The sequence below is a fragment of the Sarcophilus harrisii genome, chromosome 4, assembly GCF_902635505.1.
Source record: "Sarcophilus harrisii chromosome 4, mSarHar1.11, whole genome shotgun sequence".
Classification (NCBI taxonomy): Eukaryota; Metazoa; Chordata; class Mammalia; order Dasyuromorphia; family Dasyuridae; genus Sarcophilus; species Sarcophilus harrisii.
In genome coordinates this window covers 399,033,783-399,056,584 of record NC_045429.1, presented here as the reverse complement: position 1 = coordinate 399,056,584, position 22,802 = coordinate 399,033,783, and the positions used below count along the sequence as shown (strand labels likewise).

The window sequence follows — 22,802 nt, the reverse complement described above, 5'->3', positions numbered from 1 at the left end:
GGCGATCTCTCCAGCTTTTTTATTAAATGGTGATCCCTCACCATTTCTGAACCACACAAGATCTTTAGAGGGGAAACAGAACCTTGGGGGTTTCTCAGATACAAAGTGGGGGACTGAAGGGGAAGGAACAGAGAGGTAGATGGCCTGCGCCTGGCAGATCAGATCTCAGACCTGTCTAAAGATATGCTGATAATGACAGACTGGGAAAGTTAACTTCTTTTTGTATGCAATTGTGATTGAGAGTTTACATCAGGACTATTTTAACTTATGGTACCAGGCAGTCTGAGAAAGCTAAATTCCTTCAAAGTTGTCATGAATGTCATTAAAGATTATAACTAGACTTAACAGTAGACTCTGACTTTACATTATTCTATATGAACAAGATTTGGTAGTTCACATCACTCCTACAAGGTTTATTAAAGACAGCAAGTTCACATCTATGGAGAAATTTTCAGGTTACAATTTGAGAATGGAAATGCTACAAAACAACCTTCCTTTTATTTTTGTCAGGCATTCCGGTGCTGTCTTTTTAGTTTACCACTTTCTTCAACTATTTAAAGGGCTGTCACAAGGTAGAAGGTTGAGGTGTGTTCTGTTTGGACACAATGGGCATTGAATGAGGAATAATGGATGGATTTGGCAAGGAGAAAAATGTAGACATAATAAGAGAAAAACACTTCCTAACAATGACGGTCATTCATAAGCTTACAATCTTCATACAAAAGCCAAGTGACCATTTATTATATATGTTACAATTGGGATTCCTTAAGTATGGAACTAACTGAGTGAAGATGCTATTGTGGGAATATAGCTTTAAACTATACTTTTAATTATGACTTGAGACTTTATAATAAATAAAGATATAGCAAAAGTTGTCCCCTCCAATTTTCCCACCACTTCTTAATTAGCATTTAAGTACTTCTTTTAAAGTTGATGATGGCTTTGAATTATATCTCCTTGTATCAGTTCTCTAAGGAAACTTAAATTAAAAGTTTATTATTATTGAGTTGTATTCTTTTGTTTCTGGGTTAGATTTCCGTGATTAGAATGTAAACCTGGACTCCCTCAAACAATGAGAGAGAAGACGAAGGAGGGGTGAGGGGGCTTCTATGTTCTGAGTATTTAATCTTGTGTTTTGAAGTCATGCTTGACACTCCTTTACTGACAAACGCCTTGTCAGACAGGAGATTCCCTTTCTCACAAGATGGTAATAAACCCCTTTTTGCTTTTTCTTACTCCGAGAGTCTCTGATTGCTTTCTTTTACTCAAAACCTTCCCAATAGTTCCCAATAGTTAATCTTAGTGTCTTTCTTCTGTTAATTGCTTCCTATTTATTCTGTACTGGCATCTAGGAGGAACCTTTTGTATCTTTTGGTTTTCTCAGAAATTAGCATATATCCAGGAACAAAGCCAAAATTTACTAAATGTTTACTTATTATGGGGAACCCTGAAACTGTCCTCTTTGAAACTGTCCTTGACTTTTGGAGTGAGCCCTGAAACTCTTGACAGGGACCTACCTTTTGGGGCAGTTAAGTGGTTTTATTAAGATTATCCCAGGACCACTCCCTACTTAGCTGGAATTTAACTGGTTTCATTTAACTGGAGATCTGGACCTGATATTTCTATTGAGTAACTGCATCCTCATTTGAGTTGAAAATTAGTCCAGGACCACTCCTACTTAGCTTTAGCATAAATGGTCTCATTTCATTGGAAATCTAGGCCTGGGGGCAGTTTCAACATTGAAGGAATTTCATTCAATTGAAACTTCAGTCTCAGATTTCCTATTAAAGGGCAATTTGGGGCTCATTTCTTTGCAGAGGCCTGATGTAGGAATCATGCCATGCCAAGGGACCTCTCTCCTCTTGGCAAAGCTGCCTATCAAGACGCCTGCCCACTGTGAAGAGACATTCTCTTCTCAGAGATAAACTTTTTGTTATCTCTTTGCCAGGATTCCTCTGCTAGGACCTTTATCTCTCTATCAGGACTTTGTCAATGGAAGTCAGTCTTCCCAACAAGAGCTGATTTCTGTAGTGTCAACAATAAACTTCCTTTTGCCAGTCTAATATTTTGGGTTCATGAATTATTTTATGTTGGACCTGCGCCAACCAAAGAGGGGTTCCCACAACTCTCTGCACTGCCACTAACTGCATCACTTGTCCATTACATCTCTAGCTGCCAAGAATTTTCTCTAACTATACAGCTGCTCGGGAATGCTTATCCTCCCCAAATCTGTCTCCCAGACTTGCTTTTAAATTCCAACAAAAATCCCACCTAGGGAGAACAATAAATACAGCCCCTGGCCTAAAGTCCTGATGATCAGAGTTCTAATTCTACCTCTGACAATTAAGCGCCATGTGACCCTAAGCAAGTCATTTAAGCCTTTCATTTTTCATTTCCATTTCTTCATCTGTAAAATGAGCAGGGGAAAAGAAATGACAAACCACTCCAGTGTCTTTGCCTAGAGCAAATATTTTGTGACACCAGTCTGTGACCCCAATCTTTTGAGGTCCCTTTTGAATTTCACCACTAACACCTGAGGAACCAGTCTTCCTACAACACTTCCCCCACTCCTGTTTATTATCTATTTGCTTCCTTGTTGTCATTTTAGACTCAGCTCCTCAAGGTCAGTGGCTATTTTTTGCCTGTTTTTATATCCCTGGTGGTTAGCACAATGCCCGATATACAGAAGGCGCTTAATAAGTGATGCTTTTTTGACAGACTGGTATGAATTGGACAAAATGAACACTGAGAGTCTTCACAATAATTCTGTGATTCTGTGAATATGAAAAGAATAGAATGAAAGAATTTATGGTAGAGCTCCATTTGAGACTAATTTAGTGAAGTCATTAAAGAACCACTCTAGAGAAATAGGTGGAATTTGTAGGCTGAGCTTATATTCTGTATTAATTAAATTCCATTAATTTTTGCTGGTATAGAGAACAGATGTTCCTTTGGGAGAGGCCATCTAAAAGAAAGGAAAAGGAACCAGGTTCAGAATCTCCAGCAACTACTATATAATCTGAGGCTAGAATTTACAATTTGAAGGAAGAAAGTAATTAAAAACCTTGGGAAAAGCTTTATTTCTTCCTTGGAAATATTTGAATGATGAGTCATGAGAGAATAAATCTCAAGAAATAGGTGGATCAAGTAACCTCAGATTAGTTTAGATCAGATACTTTTATTTTATAAACTATGTCCAGTTAACTTTCATGGACTGAGTTTGTATTGCTGTTTTGAAGGGTTTTTTGGTTTTATTTTTTGAGGAATAATAGTTGGCTGATTTTTTTCTTAGGAAAAAAGTGTATAAAATATAATCCAGCCTTTTCTCAGTTTATTCAAGAGTAGTTTTTGGTTTTTTTCCCATACTTAAGTAAGGTTAGACTGGAGACCAAACATTCCCCTGGAGAGTTATTCAGTGGGGCTGATAGCAACAACCAGATAATTGCAATTGAGTTCCAGAGAACTGGGGAATTGGAACAGGAAGAATAGGGTCTCAGCTAACTGCAGGTATTTGTTACTTCTGACTTGACCAATTCCCTTATTTTACCTACTCTAATAACTGCAAAAGTGGCTAATTTTTACAATTTGATAAAGTATACTGTTAAAATGGTTCTAGTCAATATAACACATATGGGATGAAACCAGTCAACTCTTCTAGCATTATGAAAATTTAACGCTGAATTGTTTTATGCCAAGCTTCATATAACATTGAGAACAGAATCAAAATTGAATAAACCAATAATACAATAGTAGCTGGATGGTGCAATTGATAGAGTACTTGTCATGAGTCAAGAGGACCTGAATTCAAATCCAGCCTTATTACACTTAACATTTACTAGATGTGTGATCTTGGGAAAGCCACTTAGCCCCAATTTCCTTATCAGTAATAATAATACAAAATCATCTATCCCTTTTTGACAAAGGCCTTTTCCTATAACAAATATGCTCAGATTTTCCCTATTTTCAAAAATCACACACACACACAAAAAAAAAAACCAAAATTAAAAACAACTGCTTTAAGCATGCTATTTTCCCTTTTCTCCTTTCCCTTCCAACCTTTCTTCTTCCTTTCAATCTCAAATATCTAAAAAAGAAGAGTGGACACATTTTCTCCACTTTGCCACATTTGATTCCTCTTTAACCCTCTGCAAAATGGATTCCCCTTCTACCACTCAATGAAAATGTTCACTCAATTATCAGTGAATTGCCAAATTCAATAGCTTCTTCACAATCCTCATCCTCCTTGATTCATTCTTCATTGCTGTTTCCTCTTACTTGTTGACACCTATTCCTCCCAAGATCCTAGTGAACCACTCTTCTCTGATTCACTCATTCTTCTGTTATCCCTCCTTGAATGTATTTGTATCTCCAGTATCAGCACAGAGAGTAGGCACTTAATAAAGTATAATAAGAATAAGAATGACAAGAATAACTGACATTTATCTATAGCTTTATTATTGCAAAACAATTTACATATGTTGTCTCATTTGATAACCACAACAAACCTATGAAGTAGACATTATTACTATTCTCATTTTTCAGATGAGGAAACTGAGTTTAAATGACTCCTTCAGGAAGCACAGAATTAATAAGTTGTCTCAGGCAAAATTTCGATTCCAGTGCTCCTGAGTCACAATAAGATGATTTATTTATTGTGTCATTTAGCAGTCTGTTAATTGATTGGTTGAGATCAGCTGATACCTCTTCCATGGATCATGAAGCACAATAAAAGGAATTCCATTACAACACATCTTTCCATGATCATCCCAATTGGAATAACCTCATCTTCCTTGAATTTTCTCTGCCAGTCTGTTTGAATTCACTAATACATTTGAGCACATTCTAACTTGGATTCTAATTATTCACATATTTCTGTGATTTGTTTTATCTCTGAATCTTCAATATTTGCACAGCATCTTGTACATTTTTTTAAAATTAATAAATCTTTGATTTTTATCTGTGCAAGTTACCAGAAGTAGTAAGGAATTCCCTCTGCCAATACAGATATATTTTTTTCTCCATGACTTATTTTCTTGAGTTTACTTTTGCAAGGGTGAATGCTGAAAACTATCTTTGCATGCATTTAGAAAAACAAAAAACTATTTTTAAAAGTTTTTTGGGACCCTAAGAGGGGAATGATTTCTCCAGAATGAAAGAGTCAGTACATGTTAAAGATGTTTATAACTCAGTTTCCTGATGTATGAAAAAGGGGGTTAGATTAAGTGAGCTTTATAGTCCCTCCAATGCTAGATTCTGTCATCCATAATTCTGCAATTATATAAAATATAGAAATTAAAGCTGGACCTCATTTTTTTCAACTACAAAATAAAGTTTTTAACTAAGTGATATCAGAATTCCAGCTTGCACTTATTGAATTATTTTTTCAATCACATCAGACTCCTTGGGGTCCATTTAGGGTTTTTTGTTTGTTTGTTTGTTTGTTTTGCTGAGGCAATTGGGGTTAAGTGATTTGCCCAGGGTCACATAGCATTTAGGATTTTCTTGGCAGAGATATTGGAGTTGTTAACCATTTACTTTTTTCAGCTCATTTTACAAATGAGGAAACTGATATCAACAGAGTTAAATAACTGGCCCAGGATCACATAGCTAGTAAATGTCCAAGGCCATATGTGAACTCAGATCTTTCGGACTCTAGGCCCAGGACTCTGTCCCCTGTGCCATCTAGCTGTCCACCATCCTGCTCTAGAATCCCATAATATGGAGCTAGTTTGAGAGTCAAACAATTTTTCCCTATTCAATTATCCATAGAACAAGTACATTAAACAAAGTAAAAACTTTTCTGGTCAACTGAACTGGAGTGATTAATTTATTTGTACGGCATTTCTGATGTGTTTTTACCAAATCCACAAGTAAATGAAGAAATAAATAAATGAAGAGATATTTATAAATTACAGTGGGTACACAGAAGTTTCTAACCTTCAAACAAGGAATGAAAGAATCATGGTTTTCTGTATTTATTTTCTGCTTTCAAAAATGTTTCAGTCTCTGTGCATCATCGAAATAAAAATTGGGACTTTTAGTAAGATCCAGTTTAACTTGGGCATATCTTATGAAACCCAAAGAATGTTGCTTAAAATGTAAAAACAAACGATCTCTGCCTGGAGAGGAAGGATTACTTAATCTTTTTTTATGGATATGAAAAATGTTGACCATCTGCTGAAACCTAAAGACCCCTTCTATGAATGATGGGGTTTTTTAAATGCACAGAATACACTGTATTAAAAAGGAAATTAAATGCATTGAAATCTAGTCAAAATTAAAAAAAAAAAAAATGATTATGAACTCCAGGTTAAGAACTAGTAGGAAAGACAGGTTATTCTGACAATTACTTCTTGTTTCTGTGTTACATTCAGTATTTAAAATAAATAAATAAATTCAAGTAAACTTACCATTAATATTTCACTATAAAGGACATATTCATGTACAACTGGAAGCAGTGTCTCAGAAAGGTCAACTATCCGTCTTTCAGTGGCCTTACAACACTTGTCAATGCAGCTTGCCACACCTTTCAGGGAGTCAACCAGATCTTCTTCAGATGCTGACCACCAGGTATAGATTGGTCCATATTCCTTCATTTCCTCAAAATACTCTAAAAAGCAAACACAAACAAACAAACAAAAAGGACACACAGAGCTTCTTAATAAACACTATAATTGACCAGAAGCTGTTAAAAAAAAATATATATATATATACACAACTCAGGCATAACACTTGAACACAGTCTTTTTTCTGATACTACCAACAATAATTTATTTAGGCTAATATAGTAGAGGAAGTCGTGGGTTGAGAGTAAGGAAGTCCTGCTTAAAATCCTGTTTCTAGCAGATATTTACTAGCTGTGTGACTCCAGACAGGTCCCTTAACCACTATGACCCTCAAGATTCCTCAATCATAAAATTGAGATAATAGTACCTATCTCCCAGATTGTAGCGAGGATCAAATGAGATAATTGATATTTGTAAGTATTTAACATAATGCTTGGCACATAGCAGGTGTCCAAGAAGGAAGTAAGATGGGGGAAAAGAAATATTGATCAAACAACAGGTACTTGATCAATATTTCTTTTCCCCCACCTTCCTTCTTTCTTTGAATATACTTTGCTGAATATTTGAATCAGCATTCAAATTTTTTTTTTTAAATCTAAACAAGCTATACTTTTCCAATATAAAAATTACTATCACAGCACTATCAGTTAAAAGTTAAACACATACTTTTTGAGCATTTTCTGTGTATGTAAGGCGCTCTCATAAATACTTAAGATTCGAAGATGAAAGACAATAGAGTACTTGCCATTTAAGAATTTTCAATCTATTAAGAGTTAGTGAGTTGTGTGGGGAGAGAGGGGAAGAGTTAAAATATACATAAATAAATAAAAATATGATAAAAAGTAGGGAGAAGCTATGGAGACGAAAAATTCTAAAACAAATGTATAGAAGAAATGTATCTAGATGTACAGACTATATGAAAAAAGAAATATGAAATCAGAATGGAAAAAGTTGAAGTCAAATCATTTGTTATTCAGTCATTTCTAACTCTTCATAACTCTATTTGGAGTTTTCTTGGCATAGATACAGAAGTGGTTTGTCATTTCTTTCTACAAGTCATTTTACAGGGAAAGAAACTAAAGCAAATGCCCAAGGTCACACAGCTAATGAATGTCTAAGGGTAGAAGTTGAACTCAGGAAGAGGAGTCTTTCTGATTACAAGCCCAGAACTCTTATCTACTGGACCATCTAGCTCCCTTGAAGTCAAATGATGGCTGGTCTTAAATGCCAGACTAAGAAACTTGTATTTTACTCCATAAGCAATTGGGATCTACTAGAAAAAAAAATTATGTTACACCAGTCTAAGTTTCATTAATCTTATTTTTGTGAATTGATGTACTACACAATTTTCAGTAAAGTTTTAGTTCATTTTCATGACAAGCATTAAACTAAGAGTCTATATTACAAAATTGTGATAATTATTTGGACCCCTATTTTATACCAATCAGTTTTAATCAGTTTAATATGATTCCACATGGATACTGATTATTAGTTCTGCTATTAGACCTCAGATAGTTCACTTGCTTAACTATAGGAAGCTAACTAAAGGATCTCTACCCTCGTTTTTCCTTGTGATGGTGAGCAATACCAGTGTGGTGGAAGTGACTCAATAAAATGGAAAGGTCCCCAACTATTTTTGTTGTCCCCCTTGTCATCTCTTACCCACAATGGGGAGAAAACCAAGAGCACTTGGCCAGTAATTGACTCTGGTTGCTGGTCTCTGACTTGTCTTTCAACTAGCCCATGAATTGCTCATCAACTTGGTAGGACCTTCTGAAAGGTCAAAATAAGTTTATCAAGATCACTCATTAACCCATTCACCAAGCAATGGGCTTTTGTATTTTGTGTAGACTCTGCTGGAGAGTTTGTATTGTCTGAGTGTCAAGTACTATAAAACTAAGGCCCTGGAGGAAGAGGCCATCTCAGATCTTAAGGATGACCTGAGATCCACTGCATTAGAGAGGATCATGGACTCTTTAATAAAGTGTCATTGGCTCAGAGGTCTGCTTCAGTATTTTTTTATTGTAGGTTAGAAAATTTTAGAATCCCACAAAACATTTTTTTAAAAGAATTTTTTTTTTTTTAAATATATGAAGTCATAATGACTTTTGAACTCCAATTTAAGTCTCTCATCCACTTACTCAGTTGTCAGGGAAAAAATCACAGTCCTCGACTTCATCTAGTTTTGGATTGAACTAAACACTTGGTCCAAAGCATGTTCTCTTTAAGGTGATATTTCACTGGCTATTGTACCACTGGATAGGAAATACTTAACTCCAGTTAGATTGCTATAGTTATGCTACTCAGGAAAATTTTAGATGGTTTATTAAGAAGCAGTTTGACATATTAAATTATTTCTAAATGAATGTTTAATTCTTTTTTTGAAAAAAAAATTCTATGTAGTATCCTCATGAGAATTTTGACTATATCAAAACAATTTGAAATTAGAAAGAAAAAAAAAATAAGGCAAAACACTAAGTCCAGTAGTTTTTAATTATATCCTACTCCTCATTTGTACTTTGTCTTGGTATTAAACATTTCTGTTGTTAATTTCTTTGTTGCAACTGATAGGAAAACTAAGATCAAACTATTATTTGAGACTTTTTGACAATTTTTTTTTCATTTTTTGATCATCTGTAATAAGGAAAACATTTGAAGTTTTCCAGGCAAAGATAATTTGCCTTCCCCTTCTTCAGCTCATTGTACAGATGAGCAAATGAGGCAAGCAGAGGTTAGTGACTTGCCCAGGTTCACAGAGCTATTAAGTGTCTGAGGCCAGATTTGAACTCATGAAGATGAATCTTCCTGATTCCAAGCGCAGTACTCTATCTACTGTGCCACCTAGCTGTCCACAATTTCTTTGTAGAATGCTGGTTCCAAATGTTATCTTGAAGCATTGTCAAATAAGACAAAGCCATTAGATGTTTTCATTGTCAAGGAGATTTCCAACATTTCAAATAAATCTTTAAAAAAATCCCAAAAAACCTTGTTTTTCATTTGAGAACAGGCAAAATGCCATGCAAAAATAAACATTTACTTCAAAAATAAAGTTCATGGTTTCATCATGATATGAGAATGATCTTATATTCCCAAAGACAACTTCTATAAAGTACAAGTTCTAAGAGGTTCTGACAGGCTAGAAAGCTTTGAGTATAGTCCCACAAAAGATTATTTGCCTTCTGAGAACTTCTCTAGTTCAATATGGAGAGTGTCATCACCAATTTGTTGTTCTTTTAGTGATGAATTCACTGGCCATGACTAGAACACTAGTCTCCAAAGAATTTAAGTTGAAGATCACTCAAAAGGTAAATGAGCAGACTGCCACACCTTAGACTGTATGTAGGAGATTTAATGTTTGATGGCAAGAAAGGCATTAAAGAAAGATATGAACTTTCAAAAAAGGATGTCCACACAGACATACAGAGTAAGAGCTAACTCATAGATGATCCATGTGATTTCTGTTACCCTAGAAATATGAAAAAACTTAGAAAAGACACCTACTATGTCAGGTTGATCCCATGTGTCAAAAATAATAGAACCTGCATAAGAGTAGCAAGAGTGCTCATGATATAGATGAGTAGCAATATGCATCACTGGAATTAATACCAACATCAATGGGCTCACAGGTTCATTTTAGTTTTTAAGTAGAATTCAAATTTTAGATGAGAAACAGATGCATGGACTAACCAAAGGGTTGTTGTATCAAATGATTAGTCTACTGAATGCCCACTTTCTAAGTTAACAAGATGATTTTGAAAAAGCCCTCCATTTTATTCTCTCCTTTCATCTTTACCTATGTCATCCTCTTGTTTCCACACATTTCTGTTCTTTTTTCATTTCTCATCAGTGCTTCCTCCTTCTAAAATAACATAGGGACAACAGTAATGAGAAATTAGCATTTATAAGGCACCTTAGGGTTGACAAACCATTTTCTGTTATTTCATTTGATTGATATGAAAATGTAACATGTTTTTTACCTGTATAACTAGTTAATGTTCTATTCCCTATTTTAAATGATAAAATTGCTGAAATTGCATACTTTTAACAAAACATGGCCACAATACAGTTTAAATTGCCCTTTATTTCATTGTGGCAACTGATTTATGTATATTTTTTTTCTGGGATTCAATAGTCTGCTAAACAAATTAAATATCTATGCAAAAATGCAGGAGAATATTTAATCTTCTAAGAGACTTTGTAATAAGTTTAAAATTACACAGTTATATATGCAAACAGTGACTTCCTTGTATATCACTTTCTTTAATCATTAAGACAGGTCAGAAGGACCTCTGCTCAGTAACACTTTCAGCAAAAAGCTTTGTTCATGTTTCTCTATGTACTTGAAGGTAGTAACCCTATATTTTGCTGTGTTTTTTTAATTGCTTAAAAATTTAGGGTTATCTCACACAAATCAAATCACTCCCTATTTCCTTAAATGGAATATTACAACAATCTTGAAATATCTGAAAGGGTGTCATGGGTAAGGGGGAGGGAGGAGGGAAGGAAATGGACTTTTTATTTGGCCCTAAGGAACAAAAGTAGGTATAATGGGTAGATATTTCAGAGACTCAGATCTGGGCTGAAGGGGAAACAAACAAATCTCCCTAACAATTAGGATGATTCAAAAATGGAACAAATAGTCTTAAAGAACTAATGAATACTTAAAGAACTGGTAATAGACTTCATCAAGTAAAGGTGAAAGACCATCAGTGAGATAGATTGTACAGGTTCAGGCTGGGCTAGAGGATCTTTTGTAGCTAGATAATGTAAATGCCTTTGAAATGACTGAAGCCACTGACAAGAGTTGTTCATCTTTTATGTGTTTTACATTTTTCGCATTCATTATATCAGCTATCACAGTCAGACTTAGGCCTCTTTTCTTGGCTAAAGAATATCTGAGTTTCTCTCAGGCTCTGATTCTGATTTTTTGGTTTTTGGTTTTTTTGTCAAGGCCATCCCCTCTCTCTCTCTCTCTGAATTTGATCCCAATGCCTGTAATCTCTAGGACATTGCAACTTCAATCACTGTCTCCCCTGCCTCTGGAATTTTCAACTTCTGTCTATCTGCTAGCAAATTCTTTATTCTTTTCAAACATATCCTGGTCTCCCTCATAATAAAAGAAACAAAAACCTTCATTGGATCTTATCATCCCCTAAAGGAACTATCACTCCATATCTTTCTTCTTTCTCAAACTCCAAGAAAAAAAAGTTGTTTATACTTCATACTCACTGTCTTTACTTCCTTTCATCTCACTCTTTTCTTAACTTTCTACAGTCTGTCTTCTGACTTCATCATTCACCTGGAACTGTTCTCTCCAAAGACTCCAATAATCACTTAATTGGCATGTCTGATGGCCTTTTCTCAGTCCACATCCTTCTTGGAAGATCAATCAATCAACAAGCATTTATTAAGCACTTCCTGTATGCGAGGCACTGCACTAAGCATCAAGGATACAAAGAAAAGCAAAAACACTGTCCCTGTTTTTAGAAAGTTCATATTCTAATGTGCGTGTAAATGCAAAAAATATGTACAGACAAGCTCTGTAGCGTTCATGGAAGGCAATCTCAGATATCAAGGTACTTGCATTGATAGAATTTGAGCTAAGTCTTGAAAGAAATGAAGAAACCTAAAGATGAAAGTAAAAAGAGAGAGCATTACAGGCAAGAGGGATAGGCAGGGAAAAGACTCAGGAGATGAACTGTCATATGTGAGGAAAAGCAAAGGAGCCAATGTTGCTAAATCAGATTACATAGAAAGGAGTAAAATATACTTAGTAAGGTAGGAAGGAGCCAATTTGTGAAGGTCATTAAAAGCCAAAGGATTTTATATTTGATACTGAATGTCACAAGGAGCCATTAAACTTGAGTGAGTAGGAGGGTGACATACAGACCCATGCTTTAGGGCAGTGGTTCTCAAACTTTTGTTTTCACTATCTTTATCCTATTAAAAATTATTGAGGATCTCTCCAAAGCGTTTTTGTTTATCTGGATTATATCTATAGACATTTACCATACTGGAAATAAAAACTATTTTTGAAATTGTAGACCTTCTAAAAGAGTTTCAAAGATCCCCAGGATTCTTTAGACCATACTTTGAGAACTGGAGTCAAGAAAAAGTTAAAACAGGGTGAATAAGCAGAAGGTTCCTGCAATAGTCCAGGTATGAGAGAATCAAAGCCTGTTCCTGAGTATTGTCTAGATAGGAAGAGAGAAGGTATGACATAAGAGTTGTTTTAAAGATGAATCAACGGGAAAGAATATAGAAAAAGATTCAAAGATAACATCAAGGTTAAACCCTGGGTGATTAGGAGAGTAATGATGTCCTCAGCAGTGAAAGGGAGATGATGAGACTCTGCATCAATGTGATAGGTATATGAGAATAACGAAAGGGACTAATATGTGAGATGTTGGGAAGGCAGAAATGACAGGACTTGACAATAGCATGGATATACAGAATAAGTGCAAGTGAGAAATAGAAGACAGTAACAAAACTGTGAGCCCAGGTGCCTAGGATATATTAATGAATCTATCTTTCTGGATACTTTCCCTCAATGGGTTTTCATGATACTCTTCTCTCTTGGTCCTCATCTTATCTGTCTGACTGCTCCTTCTCCATCTGCTTAGCTGACACTCTCAATCACTACATGTTCCCCTAGGTTTTATCCTAGGCTTTCTTCTCTCTATATCTCTATATTCTTTCCCTTTAGTAACCCTGCATATGCTAGACCTAGTTGCAATTCATGTATATATGCAAAAATGTGTATCACATGAGAGTATACATATAACACGTGCATAAACACAGACATTCATATGAACTCATATATATGCACTGTGTGCATATGTACAAATATAATATTGCTTAATTAATGATTATTGATTAATGGATTTATTGATAATATGTTTACAATAGATATAGATATAGTTTTATTTTAATTTCTTTTTAAAAAATAAAGAATTTAGGACAAAAAACTAATCCTAAATTAAAAAAAAAAAAGAAAAATGCATGCTTCTTTTCAATTAAAAAATAACTTTTAAAAAGTTCAAAATTAGTGGCAGTTCTAATAAGATTCCATAGAAGATAACATGGCATAACAACAAATAGATATTATGCAATTAAATTTAATCTTTATTTTGGTAGTACTTACTATAAATATAATATTGCTAGGGGAAGGCTTCATATATAATCTTAACTTTATTTTAATGTTTTATATGTTACATATAATATATAGTTATATTATAAAATATTAATCTGCATTTCAATTTAATTTCACAAACATTTATAAATACCTACTAGGTGGAAAGCTCTGCACTAGGTGCTGCAGGCATAAAGATAAACATGAAAATGTCCCAAGGATATCAAACATTAAAAGGGGATTCAATATATTATAGTCAAGTAAGTAATGTTATTATTATAACATTAGTTCTAGAGTAATACTACTAGGAAAACTAATAAAGGAGGCAAAAAAAAAAAAGCAGTCAATTTAGAGTCAGGAGAATTAGGATCAATTTCTTTACCACTTAGGACACTTTTTATAATCATATTCAAAAATTATTTGGAATGTCAATATCCTCATTTATAATATGATTAATACTTTCAATATCTAGCCAGAGGACTATTGTAATTAGGCAGTCAAATGAAATAATTAATGTGATATCTTCCACTCATTATTATTAAACAAGCAACATTTTGCCCCTAAACAGAATTTGTATATTCAATATTTTCTAAGGAATACTATTTCTAATGCTGAAAGGGCCATCAGAGTCCAACCTTCTTGTTTTCAAATAAGCAAACAAGGATCAAAGATCCTACAAGTATTGAGGGATAAAAGCAGAATGCTCCAGCCCCATTCCTCAGACTTCAAATCCAGAAATCTTTCCACTGCACTACACTGAAGCCTAAAAAGGAAATGAAGTTAATAAAATGGAGCAGGAAAGTCAATAAAACTAGAAATTGTTGTTCACAACATAATACTAGGGAACATGCTTTTCATTTTTGAATATATTTATCTTCACCATCATCACAATTATAGTGTTCTGCATAGAAAAGCCACTCAGAAAGTGTTTTTGATGAATTAAATTCTTTTAAAAATAAGAATTTTAAGATAAAAAAGCTAATCCTTAGTTAAAAAAAAAAGAAAAATGCATGTTTTTTTCCAATTTAAAAAAAAAAGTTAAAAAGTTAAAAATCAGTGACAGTTCTAATAAGGTTCCATAGAAGACAACATAGCATAATAACTTAATGATCTACAATAGAAGGAGCAAAATGTCAAAGATTGGTAAGTTCACTTGATTTCACTGAATAGTAACAAAAAATAAAAATGACAAAATAATAAAAGCTAGTATTTACACGAGGCTTTTTAATTTTAAAAAGTGATTTTCATTTCATTTGAGCCTCACAACTACTGCATGAGATGGGTGCTATTATTATCCTATTTACCGATGAGGAAACTGAGGAAGACAGAGAAGTTAAGTTATTTTCCCAAGTTTGGATTGCTAGTAACTGGAAGGATGAAATAAGGTAACATTGGCCTTGTGTTTATTTTTTACCATAAAATGCTAAAAAGAAAAAAAAGTTCATTATAATTTCAATTTCAGAAGCATTCTGAAACTTGTATTTCTAAAGATACTCATAATTTAAAGTGGGATACATTAAGCTGGGGAAAAAATTAAAATCTCTTTCATTTGAATATGAAATAACCTATGCAGGCTGAATGGACCATCTGGGACAACAATTTCCCAAAGCTACAAAGAACAATAATCTCATCATTTTAAAGAAAATCCAGTTTCACACTCTAAAGACAAAGAATGCCCTTAAGTTTTGAACAGTGACACTCTAATATGTCATATTTTACATAAACTTGCAAATCAGATAATCTTCTCACTATACTATACATTTGGATTCAAATTTACAAGGTCTATCCTAACATCCAGTTTTCTTAGAAAAAAAAGCTTGATAAACAATACAGCTTTCGAGGGATTATATAAAACAGCTGCCTGGGGCACATTTATATTCTATAAATACTTTAAGTATTGCCAAGGGATTCTAAGGAGCCTTCTGTAACTAAGGCTATCCAATGTATGCCTCAAAAATCTATATAAAAGACACATTAATAGAATAGAAAAGAAAAGGGCCAAATGATGTAAACAGGTACAAACCAAGAAAGACTGAGAGAATACTTACTGAGTTACTTTAATCATCAGTATGACATCATGAAATACCAGCATATTGATAAGGGAATAAGTAAAGAGGAAAGTAGAAATCACAGGATCATAAATTTCAGATCAAAAGGAATATGAAAATTTATCTAGTCAAATTGTGTCATTTTACAAATGAACAGATTATGGGACAGAGATTAAGAGATTTGCACACACAGATTCTACCCAGAGCTGGGTTGTGAACTCAAATTCTATGCCTTGGACCAAATCCCAAAACCTTGAATTTTTTTATATTTCATCAGAATTTTATTCCACTCAATAACTCATTTTTGAGCCATTTCTTGTCTTGATAAGACACTTCACCATTGTTTTCAGGTCCAACTTCTCAGCAATGATAGAGAGTAATTTGCCATTTACTTCTCCAACATTTTACTATTACTATTGTTATGTCTTTTAAAAAGAACATTAAGCATATTCCTAACCAGTATACTACTACAACAATGTTCTCTGAGAAAATACTATTTATGATAATACATTCATATAAAACCAATCAATATTTGATGATTAATACATTTTCAGGATTCTTCACTTTACAAAAGATACTAAAAGTATTCTTAAAATAGCTAGTTTACCAATGCATATAAAATTACTCCATTTGAAAAAAAAATAATAATTTATTAACATCAGGAACAAAAAAGTGAGACCCACTTATAAATTATGCTTTTTCTGACTGATAGAAGTGCTTTCTTTCTCTGTCCTTATATATCTGTTGTGCAGAATATTAGGCTTTCACTGAATAGGTGTAAAAAGGGAAAAGTTAAATTCAGAGAGATTAGGTGTTCCTACCTAGGTAGAATAAGGCAGAATTCCAAGTTATGTACTATGTCCACAAATTACTCCCAAGAGCTGGAGTGAAAGTGAATGAGAAGACATTGAAACATTCTTTTTCTTAACTTCAATTTGAAAGACTTCTTTATGCTTCTGCCATAATACAATATATCCCTCTAAGTTTTACTAGTGAAGTATTAAGCTTTAGTAGTTTCAAACCACAGTAAGACACTTGCTACACCCTGTAATATTATCTTTTCCTCCTACACATTAACACATCTTGGTCTCCAACTTAACCCCTACTTAGCACACATACACCTTTTAAGAAGAAGGATCGAATCATTCCATCTTCCACAATGCCAACCACAGTGCTTTATACATTTTATATTTTCCACAAATATTTGTTTAATTGACCTGGTATCAGTGAAAAGATTTACTTAATTTCTCCTTATAAAAACAGAAGACTATGCTTTTTTTCTATCCAAAAAAATTGGAATGCAGCGTGTATCTTAACTTCCAAAGCTGGAGAAATTGTAAAAATAGAAAACAAATTGAAAAAAAAAATAGTAGGAAAAGGCATAAAACATATATCCAAGAATTCATACATGTGTTTCTGTGACTGGGTCCTGTGACTCAGTAATTCAAAGAATTATTAGAATATATGGCTATTTCTACCTGGAAATTCAAGGTTCATTATATCTCATTTCCTCTAACTCAAATTCAATGGATCATAGAGTAAGAGTTAGAAAAGACTTAATTCCATAGGCTCATTTTACAAATGAGAAAATGGAAATTTAGGAAGGTAATTAACTTGCCAAAGATAGCATTGAGATCTGAAGATTTAAACCTAAGTCCTTAGGTTAAGCTGTCACCATGATATCTTGTAAAAAGGCAAAAATGCAACAATCTCAGTGATCAAGAAATTTACACAGCAGGGGCAAAAAGGGGAGATAGGAAGGGTAATGTTCATAGATAAAAAATACAAAATTGTGTGCGTGTGGGTAATGTGGGACTAGAAGAGAGGAAATTGTGTATGTGGGACTGCAAGGGAAGAAAGAGAAGTACTAATAATTGGGAATATGAGAAAAGTATAGACTGAATCTTGGAGGATAATGTAGGGGAAGAGAACCTTCTGAGTATAGGAGATACCCTAAGGGGGAAAAAAAAAAAAGAGGTTGGAGATGGAACATGTACATTTAACAATTAATTCAGTTTGGTTAGAAGCCAAGAGTTGTGAACCAGTTAATATGAACCAGTCTACAAAGAGACTAATTGTGAAGGAATTTAAAGGCTAAAGGAGTTTTTTTTAATCTTATAGGTGGTAGAGAATTATGGGAATTTTGCAGAGAGAGATATGGTCAAACCTAATTTTCAGGAATACTCAGTTAGCCCTTGTGGGGAAGATAAACTGAAGACAGAGATCTGAAGCAGGAAAATGGACTGGGAGGTTATCGAAAAAGCCTAACAGAAAGGTGATGAGAGCCAAAACTAGACTAGGAACTATTTAAGTAGAGAGGACAGATAAAGGAAAGATGTTGTGGGGGAAATGAAGGCACTGGGATACTTTTCAATCCATGGAATACCAGGTATTAATCTTAATAACCTATTATCTGAATCTAAAGTTCAGGTTTTCATTTCTTTTTGTCATCTAGCTTTTCTTGGCAATATAGATAATACTACTTATTAATAACCAGGAAGTATAAAATAGATGCCTGCACACATAAAAGATTGGGAAATATGTCTATAGATCAGGACTTAGATTTGCAAAAGACTAAGTTTTTGTTATTTAAAAAAGTTAAGCTGAAATTCTAATTTTAAAATGTATATCCCCAAACAGAAAGTGTATCATAAACAAGAAAAAGATTAAAGTCATTAGGTTTACATACCCTTTTCTTCCTTGTAAATTCTATGAGATATTTTGTCTATTAAATTTATCTCCTGGCTAAATGTTCCCATATAGTCATTCATTTCATTGAACTCATCTGGGCGGTTTTTAACTCCTCTCACTGAGGATGCTACAGCTCTGACTGTCTGCCCCATCCTAGTAAGCAATCCAGGACCTTGTTTCTTATGCGAAGAGAGCTCCTAAAAATAAAACAAAATAATGAAAGTGAAGTAGGTAACAGTCATAGTAGTAGAGTAAATTTCAAGAGTTAAAACACACACAAACACAATGAAGGAAAAAAATAGAGGTTATAAAAATAATGGTACAAAGCTTATAATACAAAATACAACATTTGGGGTAGATTACAGCTTGCTGCAGAAAGATGAATTTAAATGTTTCTAGGTCTTTCTTCCTCTGGTTTTCATTGTTTTTACTGCTCAAATTCCACTTTAAATGACAGCAGAAAAACATATTAGTCATGAATAGTTGAAAAACAGGAGAGGATGATAAAAGAAAATATTTTGTATGAGGATTATGTGTCTGACCTGACTTCATTGATATACAGAGCTCTTAATATGAAAGATTTAATCACTGCAGGGCACCAACTGTCTTTTATAATGTGCAATTAAAAAAAAAATTACAAATGACAGCCATACCTTTTTTTTTTTTTTTTTTAAAAAGGTGATCTGCACCATTTCTCTGTTTTAATTCCATTCTGATTTTAAATTAGGAATTGACACAGCCTCTAATTGGTCACTATAAATGGGTATTTAATGAGTTGTTTCTAATAGAATATGGTTTGTCTTTGAACATTACAGTAATTCTAATTGCAACACAACATTTTTCCCATTACAATACAGAGCCAAAGAGTAAAGGGTATCATCAAGGAATTCTCTGAAAGGAAGAAAATATGGGCTGATCACATGGCAAGACAGAGATCAGAAGTGATCAATGATGGTGTTGCAGAGATAACCTCATGATATCAAAAGAAGACAAGCAGGACCCCCAGTGCATTGACTGTTCAATTCCCTCCTCCCCCCCCATGACAAACACAGAGCAGTATCATCCAATGGCATGGTGATCTTCCTCATTGGGCAGAACTTGCAAATCAACTTGCAGATCAGAGATCCATTTCAATACATTAGCAAGATATCAAAGCATCTGCTAAGTGATAATACTAAAGGTGGGTAACTGTGGACTTGGTAAGCAGAAGAAAGAGTCAAATGATATTCAGATTTATGGTATCACAAACACTTTCCCAAGACCCTTTTGGTTTCATAACCTATTGGTTTCATACACTATCCATATCCTGAATAGTGTTTGGGACATAGAGGTTATTTAACAAATGATTGTTGGATAAATGTTGAATGAATCTAAAGGGTTGAAAAATAATAAGAAATAACTTGAATCATAATGAACAGTATAGGTCTTTTGAAGCAGAACATGGGTCAAATATGAGTTCAAGAGACAGTTAGAAATAAGAATAGATTCTGAAAATCAGGAGACTGACTGTGAATAGGCAATTTTAGTCATTGCCTTAAAAATAGAGAAGATAAAGGAATGATAAATCATAATTGATTTTTTTTTTTACCATTCCCCAAATTCTACTTATCCCTCCCTTACTTATAGAAATAGCTGACTCAAACCATGCTTTCTTTTTTATAGTTAAAGTTTCCAAAGTGTAATGGATCTCCATGGCTATTTAGGAATATTCTCTAAAAACATGTACAATGAATAGCAGCACAATCCTTCATTGATGGTTTCTTTACTCCATCACTGTTCAATGAAGTCCATTTTTCTTTCACTTGTAGGCCATTTAAACTTCAAAAAAGGAATTATTTACATTTTAAGCCAAAAAAATCATGTCTCTGCAACTTCTATCCATTGCCCATAGTTTGGCTTCTAGCAACTAAGCAGAATAATTTTAAATTCTCCTCCTTTCAAATGACAGCCTTTCAAAATCTCAAAGACAATTATTTTATCCCTTCTAAATTTTGTCCTCTTCAGACTAACCATCCATAGTTCACATCAAATAGTATTTATAAATCATGACTTCAATGACCCCATTCATCCGAACTATGTTCCCTAAAATTTGGTGGCTGGAATTAAATACTCTTGAGTGTTCTGATGAAAAAATCACCCTCTTTCCAATTCTGGACATTATGGCAGCTAGGTGGTGTAATGAATACAGCACTGGGTTTGGAATCAGAAAGACATCTTTATGAGGTCAAATATGGCCTCTGATATTAGCTGTGTGATTGTGGGCAAGTCACTTAACCCTGTATGTCTCAGTTTCCCCATCTGTAAAATGAGTTAGAGAACCTACTCCATTACCTTTGCCAAGAAAACCCCAAAATGAAGTAACAAAAGAGTTGGTCACAACTGAAATGACTGAACAATAACAACAATAAATACCTTTTTACAAACCATTGATTTGGGGACTGCCATTATCATACTATTGACTCATACCAAGCTTACAATCTATTTAAACTCCCTATCTTAAAATATGTTTAGCTCAGCAGCTACCATTCCTAACTTGTATAAATCATTTAGAACTCATTATCAAATTACTTATGCTTTTTCAATGACTAATTTATTGATGTCTTTAACATTATTTCTTTTTCTTGAGTATACAGAAAATAATTGAATGATATAATAAAGAATTGTGAAAAATGATAGTACACTATGATTGAGAACCCTCACAAATGCCCCTAATGAAGTTCTAAAAATACATTACAAGGAATAGTAATCAATCAGGACTGCACAAAAAAGTCCCAGAATTCTGCAAAAGCATGGAACAGTGAGAATCTAGGGTTGTTGGAAAGCTAAATGTTAAGACATCTGATCCCATAGCTAGAGCAAAGCTCAGCATAGGCAGTTTCAGGAATATAATTCCTGGTGAAGGAACGGAATAGCACTAACTACCCATAACAAGGATTAGATTTATGACCTTGGTCTTATTAGCACCAAATCTCCGGCCAGCTTTCCTTTTGAAAAATGTTTTAATGTCACTTTCAAAACTATGAATCACCGTTTTCTCATGAATCTCTGTACTGGCAGCCTTATAGAGTAGAATACCTAGTTTGGGTTCTGAGTTCTATATCTTTAATGAGAGAAAGATAATTGCTACTTAATTGTCTTGGAAAGATAAGATGGGATTCAACAACTCATTGCTATTGTTTCATCATGTTCAATTCTTTATGACCTTATTTGGAGTTTTCTTGACAAAGATAATGAAGTAGTTTATCACTTCCTTTTCCAGCTCATTTGACAAATGAGAAAACTGAGGCAAAAAGGGCAAAATGACTTGTCCAGGGTTGCACAATTAGTATGTGTTTAAGGCCAGACTTGAACTCAGGTCCTCCAAATCCCAGGAATAGTGCTCCATTCACTGAGCTGCTCCCAAAACCCATTACTAGTATCTAAATTACTTTCTCAGAGAATTTTTTCTAAAGAAGAAGTCATAGAAGCATCATATATTGTATTTTTCACAGAAAGTGTAAAAAAGTGCCTAGCTTGTTATATTTGAGGTGAACATAACCAAGGTTTGCACTTAATAATGATGTGACCATGAGGAAGTCATGTGATGTCCCTGAGCCTGTGTTTCTCACCTTCAAACAGAAATTATAATATATAAAAGGCTATCATTTAGAGATTTTTTTTTATTACCTATATTTAAAAAATATTCAAATAAGAGGTCCAGGGTTTGAACTGAAACTCTGCCATCTACTAACTACCAAATTAACCTTAGGTAAATAATATAAACTCTCCAAGACACCATTTCCTCTCATCTAGAGGAGAATGTTGGAGCAACATCAGATAAAGGTCTGATATCAAAGAAACAGGGAACTAATATAAAAATCGAGGTATAGAGTCTTGTCCTAATAGAAAGATGTACAAAGGGTTTGAATAGAGGATTGCTACAAAAAATTGCAAATTGTTGATAACCATATGAAAGAATTATTAATATTGAAAAGATTATAATTGAAATGATGGAGATTTCAGCAAACCTGTAAAAAGCTAACAATAAAATGGGAAATCAGTGCTAGAGTGAGTTGCAGAAATAAAGATAAACTGAAGATCTTAGTTTATACAAAGCTGTAGAAAGACAGAAATGCTAAGGAATTGTTTTGTGGAGTTCTGAACAGGTCCAATCATTCTTTAAAGCAATTTATGACAAGGCTAGGTATATATGCTCCTTAAAAGGGACAAAGAAAGAAAGAAAGGACCTTTACATTATAGCAGTGTTTTTTTTGTATCAGCAAAAAATTGGAAATAAAGTAGTTGCCTATCTATTAGAAAATGGGAAATAAGCTGTGGTATATTAGTGTAATAATAATGGATATTATTACAACAAAATATAGAGAA

At 33.8% G+C, this 22,802-nt stretch overlaps 1 protein-coding gene across 4 annotated transcripts in view; it reads right to left on the bottom strand.

Moving 5' to 3' along the window:
• Positions 1 to 22,802, bottom strand: part of SNX7 (sorting nexin 7) — a 128,488-nt gene that overhangs the window by 73,293 nt on the left and 32,393 nt on the right. For all 4 annotated transcript variants that reach the window (XM_031967125.1, XM_031967126.1, XM_003769678.4 and 1 more), the window contains exons 5-6: positions 18,436 to 18,634; positions 6,411 to 6,610 (exon numbers count right to left, since the gene is read on the bottom strand). In XM_031967125.1, coding sequence (XP_031822985.1) covers positions 6,411 to 6,610; positions 18,436 to 18,634 — 399 coding nt within the window. The remainder of the gene's footprint in view (positions 1 to 6,410; positions 6,611 to 18,435; positions 18,635 to 22,802) is intronic.